This window comes from Callorhinus ursinus, unplaced genomic scaffold (assembly GCF_003265705.2).
Source record: "Callorhinus ursinus isolate GAN/ISIS: 27379988/994484 unplaced genomic scaffold, GSC_fseal_2.0 scaffold12, whole genome shotgun sequence".
Taxonomy (NCBI): domain Eukaryota; kingdom Metazoa; phylum Chordata; class Mammalia; order Carnivora; family Otariidae; genus Callorhinus; species Callorhinus ursinus.
In genome coordinates, this window is record NW_027397074.1 from 5243010 (window position 1) to 5263912 (window position 20903).

At 40.2% G+C, this 20903-nt stretch overlaps 1 protein-coding gene across 2 annotated transcripts in view; it reads left to right on the top strand.

The window, feature by feature from the left end:
* The window catches only part of RELN (reelin), a 499645-nt gene that overhangs the window by 415140 nt on the left and 63602 nt on the right, over positions 1 to 20903 (top strand). For both annotated transcript variants that reach the window (XM_073898696.1, XM_025873239.2), the window contains exons 35-43: positions 2226 to 2366; positions 2472 to 2649; positions 6612 to 6696; positions 7536 to 7718; positions 9935 to 10106; positions 10207 to 10309; positions 12019 to 12248; positions 16791 to 17011; positions 18548 to 18695. In XM_073898696.1, the coding sequence (XP_073754797.1) occupies positions 2226 to 2366; positions 2472 to 2649; positions 6612 to 6696; positions 7536 to 7718; positions 9935 to 10106; positions 10207 to 10309; positions 12019 to 12248; positions 16791 to 17011; positions 18548 to 18695 (1461 nt within the window). The remainder of the gene's footprint in view (positions 1 to 2225; positions 2367 to 2471; positions 2650 to 6611; positions 6697 to 7535; positions 7719 to 9934; positions 10107 to 10206; positions 10310 to 12018; positions 12249 to 16790; positions 17012 to 18547; positions 18696 to 20903) is intronic.

Genomic DNA, 20903 nt, shown 5'->3' on the forward strand with positions numbered 1-20903 from the left:
GGGGGGGGGGGGGGGGGGGGGGGGGGGGGGGGGGGGGGGGGGGAGGGCAAGATGCTTGGGGTTGCAATTTTTTAATGTGTTGGTGAGTTCCAAAAGTTTTACGGGCCTGAACTTTTCTGTTCTTTGGCAACAGGAAGGCTGCCCACCAGACTCAGTTGTAAAAATAATCTTGTTCTGTTGTAAAAATACCCAATAACCAGAGTGATATTTGTTCACATGGAGCAGTATGTGAAATCATCACATGTGGAAGAATAGTAGCCTTGGTTTCTTTTTTTTTTCTTTATTCTCAGTACCACAGTGAGAGTAAAAAGTTGGGTCCTTTGGAACGCTCATACTGTTTTTAGCTCTTTCTTCCCCTCCCTGGGACTTCAGATCACATTCAAGAGTTGTATTAGGGCTTACAGCAGGCTCCCTGGTTTGTGGTTTAGGCATTGGGATAATTTGGGGATCTTTCTAGGAACTGGTGTGTCCTGGGGTGGCTGGTTAGAGATCGTGCCGTCCTGGGACTGCTCCCCTCTGGTCCCTGCCTCGCCCTGCCACTACTCTGTTCTGAATTATAGGCAAGTTGGCCTCTGCAGGCTGTGTTTACCAGGCTCCTGCATCTGCTGGCTTCCTGATAGATTTAGTGGCAGAACCTGGCAAGATAAGCAGAGTGGAAACAGAGATAAAACAGGGTATCCCTCCCTCTCCCTTTCTGTCTCAAGTGCATCTTGGCCAACTTCGGTGGCTCCTGCGCCCCAGAGATGGTCCCCCCGTGGGACCCTGGCCCCTGGGCACAAGCAACACTGTCTCCTCCCTGTGTCCCTCCAGCATGGACTTGTAGCGGCTTCCCAGCTTTGCTCAGCTCTGGTGTCCTCACCGCCCCTGTTGGCTTCTCAGCTCTGGCACTAACCGTACCTCCAGGTCCTTGTGTTAACTCTGTCTAGGTTAAATACTCACAGTGGTTTCCATTTTGCTGATTCGATTCTGACTGAGAGATGTACAACCAAATGGCAGAAGAAAAAATGCAGGAAACCAAAGCATTTTAGCATTTAACCTAAAATGGTTTCCTGTGGACCCCCAGAGCTTTAAAGAGTGCTTACTGGGAGCTCATTTATTCGCTTTATTGTTATTCAACAAACATTTATTGAATATCTACTGTGTTTTAGAACTCTAATGCAAAATGAATAAGCTGACGCCAGGATCCAAAGATCTTATTTAGGATAGTGGACATCTCAGCAGTTATTTATGATATAAAATGGTGACATTGATAATACTCAGGGAGGTTATTGAAACTCGGTGGGGAGTACTACCTCAGGAATCTGAGGGAGCTTCCTGGAGGGGCCCATCTCTGAACTGAATAAGCGAGTAGAGCCTGTCGGGGTGAAGAGGGCTTGTGGGAAGGCATGCTGCCGCGTGGCCTGGACCTTCCCTTCTTTGGGGAATCACTGGGAGGGTGTTAAGTGGAGGGAAAGCCACCACACCAGCAGCTGTGTTGCACTGAGGGAGAACTTGTGTGGGGAAACAATGGCACTTGAAATGTTACTATTGAAATTCAACTTCAAGATTCCACATTCCAAATAAGTGACTCACCGACTTCTGCTGTGCAGCCTGTTCCTAAGCGAGGGGCTGCTACTGCAGTTTGGCCCAGGCTGCATGTATTTCTGGATAAGGTGATCTTCTGACAGTAAATTCCAAATAGCAGATTGCAAATAGAATGGAAAATGTGGGCGTGCATCATATCGTCTGGCCCTCACCTCTCAGGCACCAACACGGAGGCAGAACTTCCCTGGGGTTTACATTTCCTGTCTCAGAAACCATTTAGGGACAGTAACGCAGAGACCTCACGCCCAGAACTTCATGAGATTCCAGCTTCTCCTCGTGTTTCTCATCCATGCTGCCTCTTTCCTCGTCCTAAATGGCAGGAAAAGCCTGAAAGCAAAACCCCAGATTCGGTGCGTAGTTCAAACACATAATAAATCGCTAGTCTGAGATAACTTTCCCATCCCAGGCGAGTTGGGGGACGCTTGTATGAAAGGAAGTGTGAGGTATTTACAAACCATGTTTTCTACACTCGTTGGTGGGTTCACCAGGAAAGAGCATCCAACACTTGGTGTGAGAACTAAGTGTCTCCAAGAGGGAACTAGAACTTGGAGGAGGGCTCTTCAGAGTGAAAGGGGAGTTAAAAGAAATGTTCTCCTGCTTTCAAGGGTGCTTGTCGAACCAAGTGTGTTTTCTTTGGTTAGATCTCCCAGGACCCGGTTCCGATGGATTCAGTCCAACTACACTGTGGGGGCTGACGCGTGGGCCATTGATAATGTTGTGCTGGCCTCCGGGTGCCCCTGGCTGTGCTCAGGACGAGGGATTTGCGATGCTGGACACTGTGTGTAAGTCAGTGAACCTGGCAGTTTCTTTTTTATGATGCAAAAACAAAAACGGCTTTCAAACTCACAACAGATAATGCCTTTCCTCCACTCCCTTTTTTCTCTTAGATGTGACCGGGGCTTTGGTGGCACCTACTGTGTGCCCATCGTTCCTCTGCCCTCGATTCTTAAGGATGATTTCAACGGAAACCTACATCCCGATCTTTGGCCTGAAGTGTATGGTGCCGAGAGGGGGAATCTGAATGGTGAAACCATCAAATCTGGAACATCACTTATTTTTAAAGGGGTCAGATAAGATTCTACTTCTCTACTCTGCTACTGCGATTCCTTCCTTCCCTCACTGCTCCACACAAATGCATTTCTGAACCTGCTCAGATGGTGCATTATTTTATACATAGCTGTTATCTTCTAGCCCAGACCATGTTTTCTCCTCTGTTCAGCATAATCATTCTTTAGCATCACTTAGGCATAAAATCTTTCTTCTGCTTTGGTGATCAGACCTTCATTACTTTCTGCTGCAATTATATATGTGTGTGTGCGTATATATATATGCACACACACACACGCAAATTATGCGTATGCAATTTCTAGGATCTTGAATTCTAGAATGTAGCATTTTATGTGTTACTGAATATATAACTTGCAGAACTAAAAAAAATGATTTTATAAAAGGTCTTTGCTTTTTCCTTTCTGTTTTTTCGTTTCCTTCCTGCCAATAGAACCCTTTAGTGACTTTAAGAAAACCAAACATTTGAATCAAGTGAAAAAGCATTCTCAAACATTGTTAGTCTATTTTTGTATTTCAGCCTAGATGTCTGGTGAGAGAGATGTTAAGCAATTGTGTGAAACACTGTACTGGTTGGCACATCTTTCTGTGTGAATACATGCTATGTCCCGTCTCTCCCAGCATGGGGAAGTCAGCTGATATAGGTGTGCAAATGAAATCTAACAAAAATCTGCATGGGTTCTTGTACAACCTTCATGATTAACATCTAACGCTTAGAAAATTAGACACTCTGAACTTTTTTTTAAATTTTATTTATTTATTTGACAGAGAGAAACAGAGCAAGAGAAGGAACACAAGCAGGGGGAGTGGGAGAGGGAGAAGCAGGCTTCCTGTGGAGCAGGGAGCCCGATGTGGGGCTCGATCCCAGGACCCTGGGGTCATGACCTGAGCTGAAGGCAGCCGCTTAATGACTGAGCCACCCAGGCGCCCCTCTCTCTGAACTTTTTTAAATTAACATTTCATTTATTTATTTTTGTGAGAGAGCGCATGTGCATGCACAAGCTGGGGGGAGGGGCAGAGGGAGAAGCAGACCTCCCACTGAGCAGGGAACCCGATGCGGGACTCAATCCCAGGACCCGGGATCATGACCTGAGCCAGAGGCAGATGCTTAACTGAGTGAGCCACCTAGGCATCCAATGGAACTTTTTTAATTATAGCTGATAGATGCTGCCTGTCATCCTTGTTCAAATCCCAAATTCTTCTCCAGTTTGGATGAGAGAGAAAAAACACTTAGGGGTTGGAGAGATTTACAAGTCCCAAGAGGTATGAGAGGCTGAAGAAATTGAGGGAGGACATTTCAGGATGGAAACTGCTGGTTTTTGTGTGTGTGTTTTTTCAGTCTTGTCGGAGGCATTAGCTCTGATTACCACTAACTCACTTCCGATCTGCTTGTAGCATTGGCAAGACCTAAAAGCAGGAGCCCTGTGACTTTTCATGATTTAAATATCTTTACCTGATAAATTTTTAAGCAGTGGGATTAACCTGGTCCCTAGAGCCTAAGAAGAAGGAAGACACAGAGTGTTTTCTGTTTTCCCTTTAGCCCTCCAAATGCAAGAGCAACCAAGCATTATATGTATTAAGATGTATTGCCTGTCAGCTCTGCAAGATGTAGAGTGGGCCATTCAGTAGGGTGCAGTTTGACCTAGAAAGGCATTCTTTCATTAAAAAGGAAATGATCGTCTCTCTTGAATGTTTATAGATTCAGGAGTACTATCAGCTATTAAAATAGCTCTTGATGCCAAAGAACGCCCACATTTAGCACAGATGGATTAATGAACCTGGAAAAGAGATGAGAAAAGAAACCTATCCGTATGAACTAGAAAATGCACAGAAGCAGGGCTTGACATTTCCACCATGTAATTAATATCAAGTGCTGAGCTACAAGCAAATACTACAAACATGAAAGATACTTTCATATACATTGTGCCCACTTTCAACATCACTGTTCCTACAAGATGCAGTGTGCAATGGTCCTTTGATGGCTGATATGTATTTGCCCGTGGGAACAATTTCATACTTAAGTTCCATAATCGAGGGGGAAGAGTCATCATAATCCCTTAACTTGATGTTAGCAAGGGATCTTTATTAGCTGGATCTTTCAGCTACCCACCTCAAAGCTTATTACTTGCAAGTTGAAGAAGCCACCTTTCCTCATCACCTCAACCTCCACGTGGCACCAAGATGTAAAACCATTAAAGACTTTGTGCTTGTCAGGGTACAAGGGAGAGAGTGTCTCTCAACAGTGAAACATGAAGAACAGGCATTGACCAGGTGTCATGGACTGAGCAGGGCAGTGAGTTATTAGGGTAAAAATAAAAAACAACAAAGACTGGAAATATAAGGCTTTTACAGGGCAACCTTCAATCCTGGAAGTTTGAATTGATGCTTTGTGAAGTTCAGGGACAGGTATACATGCCGCTACTTTTTCATGACAGTATTAAATAATTCTCAAACTCCAAATTTAACACTATCTGGATTTCTTCTCCCAAAACCAAAAGATGATTTAATAAACGAAACACTGGTATCCTATAAAGGCTGGAAGATAAGTTACACAGTCTGACGTATCTGGGCTCAAATTCTGCCATCAACACTTTTCTCTGCAATCTTGAACAAGTTACTGTCTCTGAGTTCCAGCCTCCTTCTCTGCATCATAAAGATAATAATATCTTGCCCTTACGAGTGCGATGTGTGTTAAAGGAAAAAGGTGTCTGTTTTAGAACCTGGCATATTACAGGCATTGAATAATTCAGTAATACGGTTGCTATTAGAAAATCAGTTCTATTTAAAGTTTATCAGTTATTGAGGATTTTGTGCTGGGTAATAAGAGAAAGAGGGCGAATTTGCTTTCTGTAGCTAAAATTACATTTGGTGTTTGTTAGTTGACAATTAAGAAATCCAGGGGTGCCTGGGTGGTACAGTTGGTTAAGCGTCAGACTCTTGGTTTTGGCTCAGGTCATGATCTCAGGGTCCTGGGATTGAGCCCTGCCTCAGGCTCCCTGCTCAGCAAGGAGTCTGCTTCACATTCTCTCTCCCTCTGCCCCTTCTGCTCATTCTCTCTCTCTCTCAAATAAATAAATAAATCTGGAAAGGAAAGGAGGGAGGGAGGGAGGGAGGAAGAAAGGAAGGAAGGAAGGAAGGGTCCACTCAGTATCACACAGTCTTATACCACCGAAGAGTCACTTCATTCAGAAGTCAGAGCTAAGATGCTAAAAGGCTTATTTGTACCTTAGGACATTTGCATAGTGAAATTCTATTTTACTGGCTGTCACTGCAGTCCTGTGTACACACAGAGAAAACAAGCTATGGGGCTGTCAGTCCCAGGCAACCAGAAATAGTTAATTAGCAGAAAAAATTACCAAAGCTAATGTGATTGCTTTCTTCCTTCTTTGGCTTCTCTGCATGAGCAGTTATAGCCGAGGCATGGGGACTCACTTAGTCATGCCTTATTTAACTTGACCAACGGGAGGGTGTTGTGTCAGCCTGGATGAAAGCCTCCCAGCATGGTCAGAGTGCACAAAGGAGTAGTAAGTCCCTACGACTCCGTGGAACACTGAAAAAGTTACTTCTTAGTTCCCAACTTCCAGCAGGAGCACTTGGCAGAGAATTTCCATCTGTTTCCTCATTACTCCTCTTATGGGGTGCTGCGGTCAAAGGAAGCTACTTTTTAAAAAGGCCTGCGGATAGGTAATGCTGTCATTTTTGCACTGCTTTTTATAAAAGTCACAGCAAAGTGGGATGTCGAGTTGAGACAATGAAATTGGGTTACGCAGTCATAAGAAATGAAAGCCTTAAGAAAGGGGAAATGATCCATTTTTCCTTTTCAACTGGACCCAACGTTGCTTCTGGATCATTACATGTATGTATCTATTACTTAGCTAATGCAAGTTAGGTGTATAAAAGTCAAAGGAAAATAATTCTGCAGATGAAATAAGGTTGTTTAACGTATATGTTTGTGTTTTCAGGAAGGACTGAGGATGCTTATTTCAAGAGATCTAGATTGTACCAATACTATGTATGTCCAGTTTTCACTTAGATTTATAGCAAAAGGTAAGTTGTTTCTATGGGTAGAATTCATTATTTCCCTTCAAGAGAACTCCCCCTTGCCTTCCACAACTCCTCCCCCACAAAGAAATGATAGATTTGAGGCCCATAAGTTCTGTTACATGGAAGAGCTGACATAAATATGAGTAAATAAATGTTCGTAGATGTGCTTCTATAATGTAAATTCATCTTAATATAAGGGTAAGACAACTACTGATTTTGCAAAAAATTTCGTATAGCTGTAGTAATCATACTAATTCTGTGGTAGCTAGATTTATCATTCTGTCCCTGAGTCTTTTTTCCACCACAACTTCCTAGGTGTAAGAATTTTAAATTTTAAAAATTTAGCTTATGGACATTTTGGATTTTCTTTTATAGGTGTGAACCCCCAAAAGACAGCTCTTTGCCATTATGACCTTTCATATTAACTACGTCATTTCCTCGACAAATAATGCCCTTTGTATATAAGAAGCTTTCAAGTAGATTTTTGTTTGTATCCTGAGATTTAAGTGTTTGACCATTTGTAAAATTGTGATGCCCGTGGAAGCAAAATTCTCTGATATACGATTTCCTGAATGAAATACAGAAAGATCTGTGTTCATATCTGAGAAAGAGAGGGAGATACTGTTGTGTGAAAATCTGAGATCTGGTGTGCTTTTTGAGATACAATCATCCAGAAAGCCCCACCTGACAGTGCTTGAAGCTGCCTCTGAAGCATTTTGGACTAAAGCCTCTAGGGGAATATAAGTCATTTTATGCATCGATGCCAAAAAAATAGTCTTAGAACATACCATTTCCCTACTTTTATCACAACATGTTTTATGCCTGTGGTGTCTTCTCTCTAGGTACCCCGGAGAGGTCTCACTCTATTCTATTACAATTCTCTATCAATGGGGGAATCACTTGGCACCTGATGGACGAATTTTACTTCCCTCAGACAACCAACATACTTTTCATTAATGTTCCCTTGCCATATACTGCCCAGACCAATGCGACAAGGTTCAGACTCTGGCAACCTTATAATAATGGTAAGAATGCACATGTTCGCCTATGATCAAAACTGACAATGGCATTTTAACATGTTTGTTTCCAAGATGTGGAGGAAGGGTTTGTCAACTGAGTAGTTTCATTGTCCATAACACACATTTCACCTAGAGGAGTCTCAATGAATATTTAAATTTATGTATCTTTATTGTCTCTTTGTACTTGACTTATAAGTTCTCTTGATGACGTAAATATAGCTAAAGCCTCTTGCAGAGCTAAGGTTTTTAAAAAATAATTGGGCGTTGGGCTGCCTGGGTGGCTCAGTTGGTTAAGCATCTCCCTATAGCGCAGGTCATGATCTCGGCGTCCTGGGATTGAGCCCTGCTTCGGGCTCCCTGCTCAGCGGGGAGCCTGCTTGTCCTTCCGCTCCTCCCCCCTGCTCATGGGTGCACTCTCTCAAATGAATAAATAAAATCTTTTTAAAAAAACGTAGCATTATCGTTAGTCACTCCTCAATTGTAACTACATTCCTGCTGAATTCATTTGGGAATAAATAGTTCTTCTGAGTGTGGGCATTTCATTAGTGAGACAGAACAACATTGCAGCAAAATACCATGACAAAGTGACAGGGACTTACACCAAGCAGAAAGTGCCTTAGATAAAATATTCTTATCACATACCCCTGCTTCCGTGATAAGTTAAAGTGAATGTATAATTTAACAGCATTTTTCAGATGGCTACAGAAAATGATTCTACAAATTTGTAATGTTTTATTGCTTCCAATATTTCTATTAACTGCTGATTATAAAGGACCAGACTCTACCAAATCATGCATTTAATGGCCTGAGTAAGCATGGAGATATCCCATTAAGCATATTCTTTGCAGAGGTAACACAGAAATGAATAAGAAAAATGTACCGCTATCTCTAAAATTTAACCTGAGTATTTACTTTATACTAGTAAGCCAGAAATAATTTTTACCTTAATATGAACAGAAAAAATAATCTTTTATAATCACCAAATAAAAGTAAAAATGAATAAATAAATAAATGCAGCCAAGTTTCACAATCCAGAGCATCATTGTCTTCATGTTATGATTGGAATTTTACTTACCTTTTACTTTATTGTTTTCACCAACTGCTTCCAAAACAAGAAAAGAGAAGAAAGCTACTAGAATTCGTACAGTGATAGCTGGGGCACCTGGGTGGCTCAGTCATTGAGTGTCTGCCTTCAGCTCAAGTCAGGATCCCAGGGTCCTGGGGTCAAGCCCCACGTCGGGCTCCCAGCTCAGCAGGAAGCCTGCTTCTCCCTCTCCCACTCCCTCTGCTTGTGCGCTCTCTCTCTCTCTCTCTCTTTCTCTCTCAAATGAATAAAATCTTTTAAAAACAAAAAAAGAATGTACCAAAAAAGAAAGAACAGTGATAGGATTAGAGGGAGAGAGACACATGTGACTTCATTTAAATCACCAGGTTGTTTCTACAAGCTCCTGTTTACAAATTATATATATTTTATATATGCTTTGGCATGGTCTTATCTCCTTGTCTCCTTGAGTCCAAACAGCGTTTTGCAAAGACAGCCTGGGTTTGCCCTCCTCCTTACTCTGTAGGTATCTTCCTTCACACCCAGCCTGTGTTGCTGAATCAAATTCTATGACAGCCTACAGAGTGATTTTAACTAGTTTTCTGGATAGTTCCACATATCTTCAAATAAACATAAAAGTTCTGGAAAAACATTAAAAAATGTATATAACACAGAGTATCTTCTGTGTAGTTTTAAAAATTAAATTATGCATCAGGCCAGGGTTTTCATGACCACAGTCCTTCGGCCTGACCGTAGCATGATGCTACATCATGAGCTGACTCTGAAAGGTCATGAGTTGCTCCTCGAATCGACTAGTATACCTCAGTTTTAAATCCGCAGGCTTGACCACCTGTGCTCACAGATTCAGGTATCTTACAGGTCCTCCTAAACCATGAAAACATAATTCAAATCCCATTCTTGGCAGCGGAGGGTCTGTAGCACCACCCCACTGGGACTGGGAGGGGAGCACAATTTCTGAATTGATTGACAGCTTGATTCTTTCATACTTCAATCGCTATAAATACACTGTTGCATAGTTTGTGTTTCTCTGTCTCAAAGGCATATATTTAACCTGTTGTTACTGATTCCTTTCTGTCCTTTACTTTCTTCCAAAGAGCAAAAATGTCCCTCCAATTTCCACCATTGGAAAACTTTTTTTTTTAATCCAAAAATGCCTTAGGTAAGAAAGAAGAAATCTGGATCATTGATGACTTCATTATTGATGGTAATAATCTAAACAACCCTCTGATGCTCCTGGATACATTTGACTTTGGACCCAGAGAAGACAATTGGTTTTTCTATCCTGGTGGTAACATTGGCCTTTATTGTCCATATTCTTCAAAAGGAGCTCCGTAAGTCTTTAACTGAGATGTTAAAATAAAACCATTGCTCTCTACGAATCACGATGAACTTTTGCCCAAATGGATTTCTTGTTGTTTTCTTCTCTAACAGCGAGGAAGATTCAGCTATGGTATTTGTTTCAAATGAAGTTGGTGAGCATTCTATTACCACTCGTGACCTGGATGTGAATGAGAACACCATCATACAATTTGAGGTACTTGACTTTGTTCTATCAGAAATGCTTTAAATTTTATCTTGAACAAAAAGCCAGGAAAGAGAAGGAAAATCTCAGATAATTTCATGCATTATGACTTTCCATTTTTGTGCAAGGACAAAAGAGGTTTTACATCATAATTCATTTTTATTAGCAGAACCAATTGTCCTATTAAGGTTTATTTCTGAATATTTGACCTTTATTTATGACACAATCTCCCTACCTACTACAATGGGAAGTTGTTGAAATAAATTATTTTAAACATTATAAAAATGAAAAGGGCCATATTATTCTAATATTATTGTCTTCACAATTTTTATGTGTTACCTAAGACCCAGTCAGTGTAACTACTGTTATACCATGCCGGCACATTTATATAATATTTATCATGGTGCCATGAATTTTACATATAAAACAACACTACACTATTTTTATAATTTTTGTGTATTTCATTAATATTCATGGAGTCCTTATAATTTGGAAGAGAGCAAATTAATAATGTATAAAAGAAAAGCTTTTATGTATTTCAAGACTTAGATAAAATCAGCAGAACCAAGGGTGCATTGTGCCAGCATTCAATAGTACTAATTTTCAAAAATGCTTGTTTCATAGTTGAGATCTCTAGCTGCCTTTAGGAAGGCTTACAAGAGTGCCTGACTGCATCAACAAAATTCTGAATATTTCTTTAGATTAACTCTTGGTAGCCTCTAAATTAGAGTTGTCTCTTGCATCTCAAAAGTCAGAGACCAAGTGGTGCTGTCATAGAGAAATTATCCTGTATCTATTTTAAACTTTGTTATATTTTCTAGCTTTATTTTAAGTTGCTTAAATAATCTTCTGTTATATTTTTTAAATGTATGCTTTAAATGTTAGTTTAAAAAAAGCACCTGTGGCCCTGTTGTGTTATCAGAAGATCTAGGTAGAAACAAATGCCTGTAGTTGAAACGTTTATCTAATGTTGATAGTTTACTCATCAAAAGGTACAAGGAGTAAGTTCAACAACAAAAATTATAAGTATAAATATATCCGGGTGCTTCAAGAGCAAGAAAATATTAATCTCAATTGCAAGAGGGGAAAATTGCATAGAAAGAATTACGTGCGTTTATTTAAGTTTTAGTTTATTTACTTGAAAGCATGGAGAAAGGAATGAAGTGATTATTTCCCTAATGATTAAGAAGGTCTTTCTGAAAACGCTCTCCCTGTGCCACGGAAATCGTGACAATAATTGTATTTTGTTGAGTACATATTGAAGTTTTTTCACATGCGGAACTTTGGGGATTATTTGGAAGGTGTCACAGGAAGGAAAATAGAAGGCCTTTCTATCTAACAGACTGAAAAAAAGTTAATGGTTAGAAATAAGGAAACAGTCTTTTCATTACGATTTGCTTGGCTTGGCTATGAAAGTAGTCCAGAGGTAAAATTTGGAATCCATGCCAGCCTTACCCACTTCCTAGCTTTTTACAAAATGAGGGAAAATAAATTTTTTATGAGGCCCTTTGAGGTTCTTTATGAAAAAATTATTATTTGAAGGTAATATATGATATTACTCAGTTAGGCAAAACAGAATTTTATAGTGTTAAATATTTCAGCAGGGCAGTTCCCAGGAAAACGGACTCTCAAGAAAATAATGAAGTGGTGAATCATTTCAAGGCCTATTGCTGTGAAGTAATTTGTATCACTTTTTTTGTTTTTTTTCCTTCTTTCACCAGATCAATGTGGGATGCTCCACGGATAGCTCATGTACAGATCCAGTCAGACTGGAGTTTTCAAGGGACTTTGGGGCGACATGGCACCTGCTGCTACCCCTCTGCTACCATGGCAGCAACCACATCAGCTCCCTGTGCTCCACTGAGCACCACCCGAGCAGCACCTACTACGCAGGGACCACCCAGGGCTGGAGGAGGGAGGTCGTGCACTTCGGGAAGCTGCACCTGTGCGGGTGAGGGCCTGCCACTTTGCACCGCCATCTTTTCTTTTGATGGTGTTCTCCCTGAGGTCACCGTTGACTTGCCACTTTACAGGGGGCATCTTCCCCCTAGTTCTCCTCTTCAGCAGATCAGTGGAGGCTCCAGACATGGGACTCTGAGCTGACACACTACTCACTTAAAGTTTGAAGAGAGATTTAAAAGAGTACACCATGGGCTGCACTCTGTAGGGATTCATAGCCCCCGCGGGTCTTTATTAGATCCATGAGGAAGCAACAGAAATATGGTTTCCTCCTGATGTTGTAATCCCCCACACACACGCTTGCCCCCATCTCCCAATATAAATGCAGTGAGAATTTTATGACTTTCAGATATCTACCTGTGTCTCTTCTGTAGGGAGAGCACACAGCGGGAGGATGGAAGCCCACAGAATAATCTAGGTGCCTCATAAAAAAAAAAAAATTGTTCCACTCTCCCCCCGCCCAGGCATTTCTGCATTTCCAACCTCTTTCAGCATTCTTGTTCAGCAGTCTTGGCAAGTGCTTCTTGCCAAGACTAAACTCTGACAAGTATTTGAAAATAAAATGTAATTATGAACTGGCATTTTGGGAGCAGCTCAGTGTGGTTGGAGTCAAATATCATATATTTGACTCTTCTGTTGAAAAGCTATTTGGAGATAAAGGACTTCAATTCTAATAGAAATGAAATGAATAGTTCCAAAACTAAACCTAATAATGCAAGTGAACAAAGAGGAAGTCAACAAAGCAGGCTGCCTCAGAATTTGTCTTTTCTCTCAGAAGAAAAAACTTGTTCTTTCAGGGTATGTCAAGAAAAGAAGAAAGCACTAGTATACTTTCAAGATGGAAATAGATTTACATTCCCAATGTGAAACTCAGCATAATTATAAGTCTTGGGTCTTCAAGCAAAACGACTAATACCTAGTACTTTTCCAAAAGGGTGAAAGTAAATTTTCACAAGTCTGCATTCTCTTTGAACATAAATCCATTTGCTTCTCATCATATCATCAGCATAATTTTTGTAATTTGATTGCTAAGGACTTTAATATTTTGAGCTGTCAAGGATGTTATTTGTTAATTCTTGCTATTACACCAGGATATGATCCCAATGGAAAATCCAACTATTAAAAAAAAAAAAAAAAGCATTACTAAGCAGAATGTCCTCATGGTTCTCTAGAAGACAGAGCTGACAATTCAGCCGGCACAACCAGAAAGCTGTTATTGCTGGGAGTGGGGAGGATTGTCTATAGAAGAATATGGCAGGGAGAAACAGCTCAGGAAAAACTTTTTACCCAAAATCAGTTGTATTATTTAAGATCCTATGTTGCAGGAAATATAAAGGGCTTACCAAAAAAGTGGAAAAACTTACTAGAAGCATACTGGGGAATTTCATGGACCCCACTCAGAAAGAATGAGGACCTCAGCAAAAGGAGTGTGTGACCCTCATTTTTATCATGTTGACTTTAACATCACTCAGCAAACAACCACTCTCATGTGCTGGAACTCTTAACTCCACATTTCTAGAAAAGACAGTCTGAATCAATCAGCTATAGTCAGAAAGCTAAGCCATGCAACAGAAGCCTAGCTGCCCAAAATCCACGCGTATGGTCAGTGTAGGCAGAGAAAGGCCTGCAGGCCGATCACGCAGGCATCTAGGACCAAGATCGTGACCATTATGGTTATTGTTGAAAGGCTCCAAATTTTCTCTTTAATGGATCTCTCATTTCCTCCTATTGCTCGGCTAAGAATTGGATTAACGAGGAAACCACCGTAAAGACAGGGTGTAGGGCATGAATTTACATTGTTTTAACAACTGAGACTTGCTTCAGCGCATTCCCACATGGAAACAGTCCTCTTTAAAGAAATATGGGATAAAGTCACAGGACAGTTGCTTCAGTGTCATGGAAACCACCTCACTTAGAATTGGTGATGTCCACGGGGCTATGCTGGTGCATAAGGAAACACAGTTTGGAAATCTGAACGAGAGAAATCATAAGGCAATATAATTTGAACATTAGAAATGTATATATTTTCACCCACTGCTATTGAGTGTCAGTTTAAAATATACCTCCTCCAATGATAAAGGTGCAGAACTTAGGCCATCGTGTTATTTGTACTCCGTGTCATTTTTATTTCTATAAAAAGAAAGGAAATCCATCCAAGAGGCATGCCCACTCTCAGAATGGTATAAACGTACCTTCCACACTGCCTTCAACCATTTCTGTGAAGAGAAGTATTTGCCTTAATAGTGTTGTCTGGTCCTTGTTTCGGGAAGAGAATTAGCACTCTTCTTAAAACCCACACAGGCATGAATTGCTGGAAGGCAAAAGTTAAATTTTCTCCAACTCAGTGAACCATTGCTTGGTTTGTATTCAACATGGTCCATAGTGACAGTACAAGCTAGATGCTAAAAAATATACATAACCCATGTTTAAATTACCCTTTTCTGTGCACTTAGTGGACACCAGATACCAAGAGAGCATATGAAATGTTTTCGGGTACAAAATGACCGTGTTTGTCGATTCACATTTGAAGCATGAAGTATTGAGCCTCCATTGAGTTTTATTCACATCACCTTTGTGTCCTTTTCATCTAGGAGTCTTTCTGTCTGTAAAACTTCCTAATTGCTTTTGCTTTATACAGTTTCATAATGAGTCAACCAAAACCCCTGTCTAAAGAAAGCACCATTATGTGCTTGAAATTTTAAGTTTACATTTAAAAAACAGATCCTTTTGAATACCACTGGCTTGGGAGAACAGACGCTGACATTCACCAGGGAGGGTGGCAGTGAGAAATTTTCAAAATAAGAATTCAGCAGAAGGGAAGCACAGTGAAACCAGACCCTTCAGCCCATTTATCATAGTGCTTGTAGTTTCTGTGTCAAGGCAGGTGAACAATAATAAATATCCAGCCAAGGTGGTTCATTTGTATTCAGAACATTTGAATAAATAAGGAGTTCAAAAAAATCCATGTAGGCTTTTGTTCAAAGGAAAACTCTAGCCATTTCCCTCAGCTCAGCAGTCTGAAAGTTCAGAGGGTAGAAAGTGCTTCTTGCCAAGACTAAACTCTGACAAGTATTTGAAAATAAAATGTAATTATGAACTGGCATTTTGGGTGCAGCTCAGTGTGGTTGGAGTCTTGAGATAAACAACGAAATTGGGGAACTTGACTCCATCTGCTTTACGATCTACTAAACTTTAGAAGCCTAATGAATACTTCCAAAATTGACTTCTAATTTCTGTTTCTCAAAATATTATTCTGAATTTGGTTTCGATGATCACTGAAAATGGGACACATTCATAGGGTACAAAGATGAGTCCCCTCAAAAATAAATGTCTGCTTTGAATTTTGTGTCTAATAGAACATACTAAATTGTTTTTGGACTACTACCTAAATATGTAGATTATTTCCAAGAAGCTATCATCAACAATATGATAGGACAATTTACTTGGAAATAAAATGAATTAATGTTTGTTGGGGGCTGGAACTAGGATGGTATGGGGAGTGACTGCTTAATAGACACAAGGTCTCCTTTTGGGGTGATGAGAATGCCTTGGAACTTGATCGAGGTGGTGGTTAGCTAAACACTGGGAATATGCTGACTGCCACCCAGTTGTACTCTTTAAATGGCTAATGGTTGCTTTTATGTTATGCGAATTTTACCTCAATTTATGAAGAAAAAGATTAGTTACGCAGAGTGTAGACAGAATGGAGAAAGCATCCCCAAAGGAGTCACTGTTGAAAAAGGTGAGGGTCAGGTGGAATTTGACCTAGTGATAGGATTAGGAAGGGCTTACAGGAAACAGGAACGTAAATTGGCAAAATCCTGGAGATTGAGGGATGGAGTTTGTGTTCTCAAAATGTCAAATCGAGTTTTCTACTTCTTGAGTGTGGTGCAGAGGTAGTAACCGGCCGCTGCTCCTTAACCAGATGTCCTTACTTTGAAGCTGTGTTGTTCTATTGCTTCGACTTTATTTATTTTTTTATTATGTTAATCACCATACATTACATCATTAGTTTTTGATGTAGTGTTCCATGATTCATTGTTTGTGCATAACACCCAGTGCTCCACGCAGAACGTGCCCTCTTTAATACCCATCACCAGGCTAACCCATCCCCCCACCCCCCTCTCCTCTAGAACCCTCAGTTTATTTCTCAGCATCCATCATCTCTCATGGTTCGTTTCCCCCTCCGATTCCCCCCACTTCATTCTTCCCCTCCTGCTATCTTCTTCTTTTTTTTTTTTTAACATATAATGTATTATTTGTTTCAGAAGTACAGATCTGTGATTCAACAGTCTTGCACAATTCACAGCACTCACCATAGCACATACCCTCCCCAATGTCCATCGCCCAGCCACCCCATCCCTCCCACCCACCCCTCCAGCAACCCTCAGTTTGTTTCCTGAGATTAAGAATTCCTCCTATCAGTGAGGTCATATGACACGTGGAACTGGAGGGTATTATGCTGAGCGAAATAAGTCAATCAGAGAAAGACATGTATTGCTTTGATTTTAAAAGACTTGTACCTCTTTTCCAGATCTGTGCGTTTCAGATGGTACCAAGGATTCTACCCTGCTGGCTCTCAGCCAGTGACGTGGGCCATCGATAATGTCTATATTGGTCCCCAATGTGAAGAGATGTGTAATGGACATGGGGGTTGTATCAATGGAACCAAGTGTATATGTGATCCCGGCTACTCAGGTCCTACCTGTAAAATAAGCACCAAAAATCCCGATTTTCTCAAAGATGATTTTGAAGGTAATCTTTTAAAATAAGTCCTATGTAGCTTTGTGAAAGAACCTACATATTAAATGTAATTTGTAATATAGAAGTAATCATGAATTCCAGTCTAACATTTCATTGTTTGTCCCTACAACTGCGACCACCCATGCCTTCATTTAGTTCTGTACCTCAGTTTTATACCTAGAATCTAACATCATTATGTCTGACGATAATGTTATAGAAAAATGTACTTGGATGTGTACTCTGATAAAACAATGGGAAAATATTCTCATAAAACAAAAGTCTTAAACAAGTGTAACAGTATTTTAGGATGGTGGGATCAAATGATTTCTTTCTTTTTCCCAAGTTGTTTATAAAATTATTATAAGATATTTATGGTTTTAAGTACAATTTAATATTAGATTTAGGTATATCAATACAATGGAGTATGATGCAGCCATACAAAGGAATGAAATACTGATTCATGCGACAACACGGATGAACCTTGAAAACATTTAGGCCAAGTGAAAGAAGTCAGACACAAAAGCCTATATATATATCATATGATTCTGTGAAACATCCAAAATAGGCAACTCCATAGAGATAGAAGGCAGATTAGCGTTTGCCAGGGGCTGGGTGGGTGGGGGATGGGGAGTGACTGCTCAATGGGTATAAGGTTTCCCTCATGGGTGATGAAAAAGTTCTGGAACTAGGTAGTCGTGACAGTTGCACAACATGAATATGAATGTACTAAATGCCACTGAGTTGTTCACTTTAAAATGTTGAAAATGAGGGCGCCTGGGTGGCTCAGTTGGTTAAGCGACTGCCTTCGGCTCAGGTCATGATCCCGGAGTCCTGGGATCGAGTCCCACATCGGGCTCCCAGCTCAGCGGGGAGACTGCTTCTCCCTCTGACCCTCTCCCCTCTCATGCTGTTTCTTTCTGTCTCTCTCTCAAATAAATAAATAAAATCTTTTAAAAAATGTTGAAAATGATCAATTTTGTGTTGTGTGCATTTTACCACAATAAAAAAAAAAAAAAACCTAGATCTAAGGTAAGTATCTGGAGAGATTTGTGAGCTGGTTTTGAAAAGACATTATTTAATCGAAAATATTAAATTACACTGTAACTTCTTCCATTAAAACTGTGTTTTTAAAAATATTTTGTAATACCTGCCTGACATGGTCCTCAGAGTAGCAAAGACACAGCAAAGAGGCCAGTGGAAAAGCTGCATTACCCTCTCTTACTTTTGGCCTGAATCACTCTCTGCCTGCCAGTGTCATTTTTTTGTAGTGTAGGAGAGTTGAGAGGAAGGACCCATCTGGCTGGACCACAGCTACTCAGGAAAAGCCCCACCCCCCCTTCTGTCATGTGGCCCCTTAAATTATACAGCCCAGGTTAAACAATTCAGACAAGCTAAACTGTTGAAGAGACCTCTTCTCCCAAAATATGTGACTTCAGTGTTCATGACTTTGTATTTCAAAACTGCCTAAAGCGTTTAACCATATTCCTTTAAAAAAGAGTATGACTGTCTTTGGGGTCATAGGTAAATCACCTTTACCACTTTTTACAGGTCAGCTAGAATCCGATAGATTCTTGTTGATGAGTGGTGGAAAGCCATCTCGGAAGTGTGGGATCCTTTCCAGTGGAAACAACCTCTTTTTCAATGAAGATGGCTTGCGCATGTTGATGACACGAGATCTGGATTTATCACATGCTAGGTAAACATTTTTAGATGCCGTCGAGAAACCACGTTGTGATGTACAGTAACAGAACGTAATCAAATCAGAAAGAAGCAGACATCTCAAAGGCAAGGCCTTCCATTGGAAATGTTGAGCTTTCTCTCTTATCTAAGGCTCTGTGAAGACACAATTCATGTAATTTCCATCCTAAAATGAGGGAGCTTTGTGAAATAAGCTAGATCAGAAATGAAACATAGCTAAACAGACAAAAGTTAATACAAGATTGGTGATATTTACAAGATGGTGACGAGGAAATGACAATGTTTCACTTACTTTCACTTCAAGAAAATAAGGTTGCATCTTTTTTATCCACCTTCTAGAGAATACTTTTCGGGAGCACTTGGACCATGTACAAAATTATCTACACCATGCTTAGTAGAAAGCTTAATTGAACTACAATATGTCCTCAAATTACCCACCATTAATTTTATATCCATTAGCAATTTAAGTTAAGAATATTTGAAGTGTAGCCTTATTCTTTGTAAGCATTTCTTTCCAATGATTTGCTCATGCTTTCTAGGCACTCATTTTCTGATTTGAGCACAGCCTCTCAGAAACAAATATTTTAAACTGGCTCAGAGGATTATGTCCTGTCAAGATGTGTATCCCTTGATCATTTGACAAGCCAAAAACTTAGCCAGGAAAATAAAGAAGACAACTCAACATGTGTAAAATGGAACCCCGACCTATTTTTGCAAGTGAACAGAGAAGTCGTGTTTTTGTTTTTTAAAAACATTTCCAAGTATCTTAAAATAGATCTTAACATATTTACTCTCCTCTTTCACCTAAATCTTTCATTTATTGAATTATAAATTTGATCATAAAAATACAATTCTGTGAGATAATTTTACAGTGATAGCAAAATTTTATTTCTCTTCATCCTATTTTAATGCACATGGTTTAATTTGATGCTCTTTATTTCAGATTTATCATGGGCAGTTGAGTTCTCTAATTTAGAAATTACTGGGTTTTTCTAAATAATTCTGGCATGGATTTATCCATAACTAAATTAATCTATAAACATTTCCCAATACAAGTAGACAATAGGACAAAAGGGTTTTTTTTTCTATAAATGGTTATTGTTTTCATAGATATCAACGTCCACTAGGCACTAACTATGTATTTTTTTTTCATTAATCCAATGTTAAAAGCTCCATTATTTATCTCATCTCAGTAGCATGCTGTGTAGGATTTGCATACATTGACCTCAGAATGCTCCATGTAAAATCCCAATTTTCTCGGGGTTATAAGATAAATGAATGCCTAGTTAATGGAGATGGGGGAAGAGGAGTAAGCCATGAAGAACGCATGATTTTATGTATGGAACTGATAACTTTTATTATAAGTCCCAATATGCTTCCCATGTTTGACATGCATACATAATTGGGCGTATGTGTTGGGTTACACATGAAATTTATTCTGCATTACCAGCTAGCACGGCGGCCAGACCAGGCACCAGCAGCTTGCCTGCCAAAGATAACATGTGAGCTAGTTTTCGTTGGCACCCCAGCTGGTCGCTGCTGCTCCGTCCACCTCCCTGCCAGCTGGGAAGGCTGCCCCTGGCTGTCCGCCACACTTCTCGATGGCCAGTATCATCCATCCCAGACCCAGCAATAGTCAGAGGCTGGCACAGCCCACCCTCACCACCACCCCCATCCTTGCGCTTCCCTGCCCCTTGCACAAAAGATGGAAAAGGGGCCCAGGCTTGACACACCTCTTCCAAAAGAGCCCTGGCCTTTCACGAAGAGGAGCTACAACCTCTGCATTTAAATGTGTCTCCCCAGACCGGTAACAGGAGATCTGAAAAACGACTGGTAAAACCAGAGGATGGATGATTTTGCCAATTAATGGCATAAACTACATACATAACATTCTTCCAGTTTCAGATACTAAGGATAAACTCATCTTAAATAGGTAACAACACACACTCCCACACTTGTAGAGTCTTTGGAGCCCTCCCATCTTCTTATAGGATGGCCAGAGGGTATGGTGAGTGCTCAGCTCCCTCAGATTCACCTTTGTGGAGGGGGACAAAATATGAAGATGGGTACAGAGTTGCCTTTTTCCAGACTTCACATTTTATTAACTTCCTTACATTAAAAAGGAAAATCGGACTTCAAAATGATTGCTCTGGACATTCATTAAATCATCATATTCATTAAAGCCATGCATTTATCTCCCCCACCC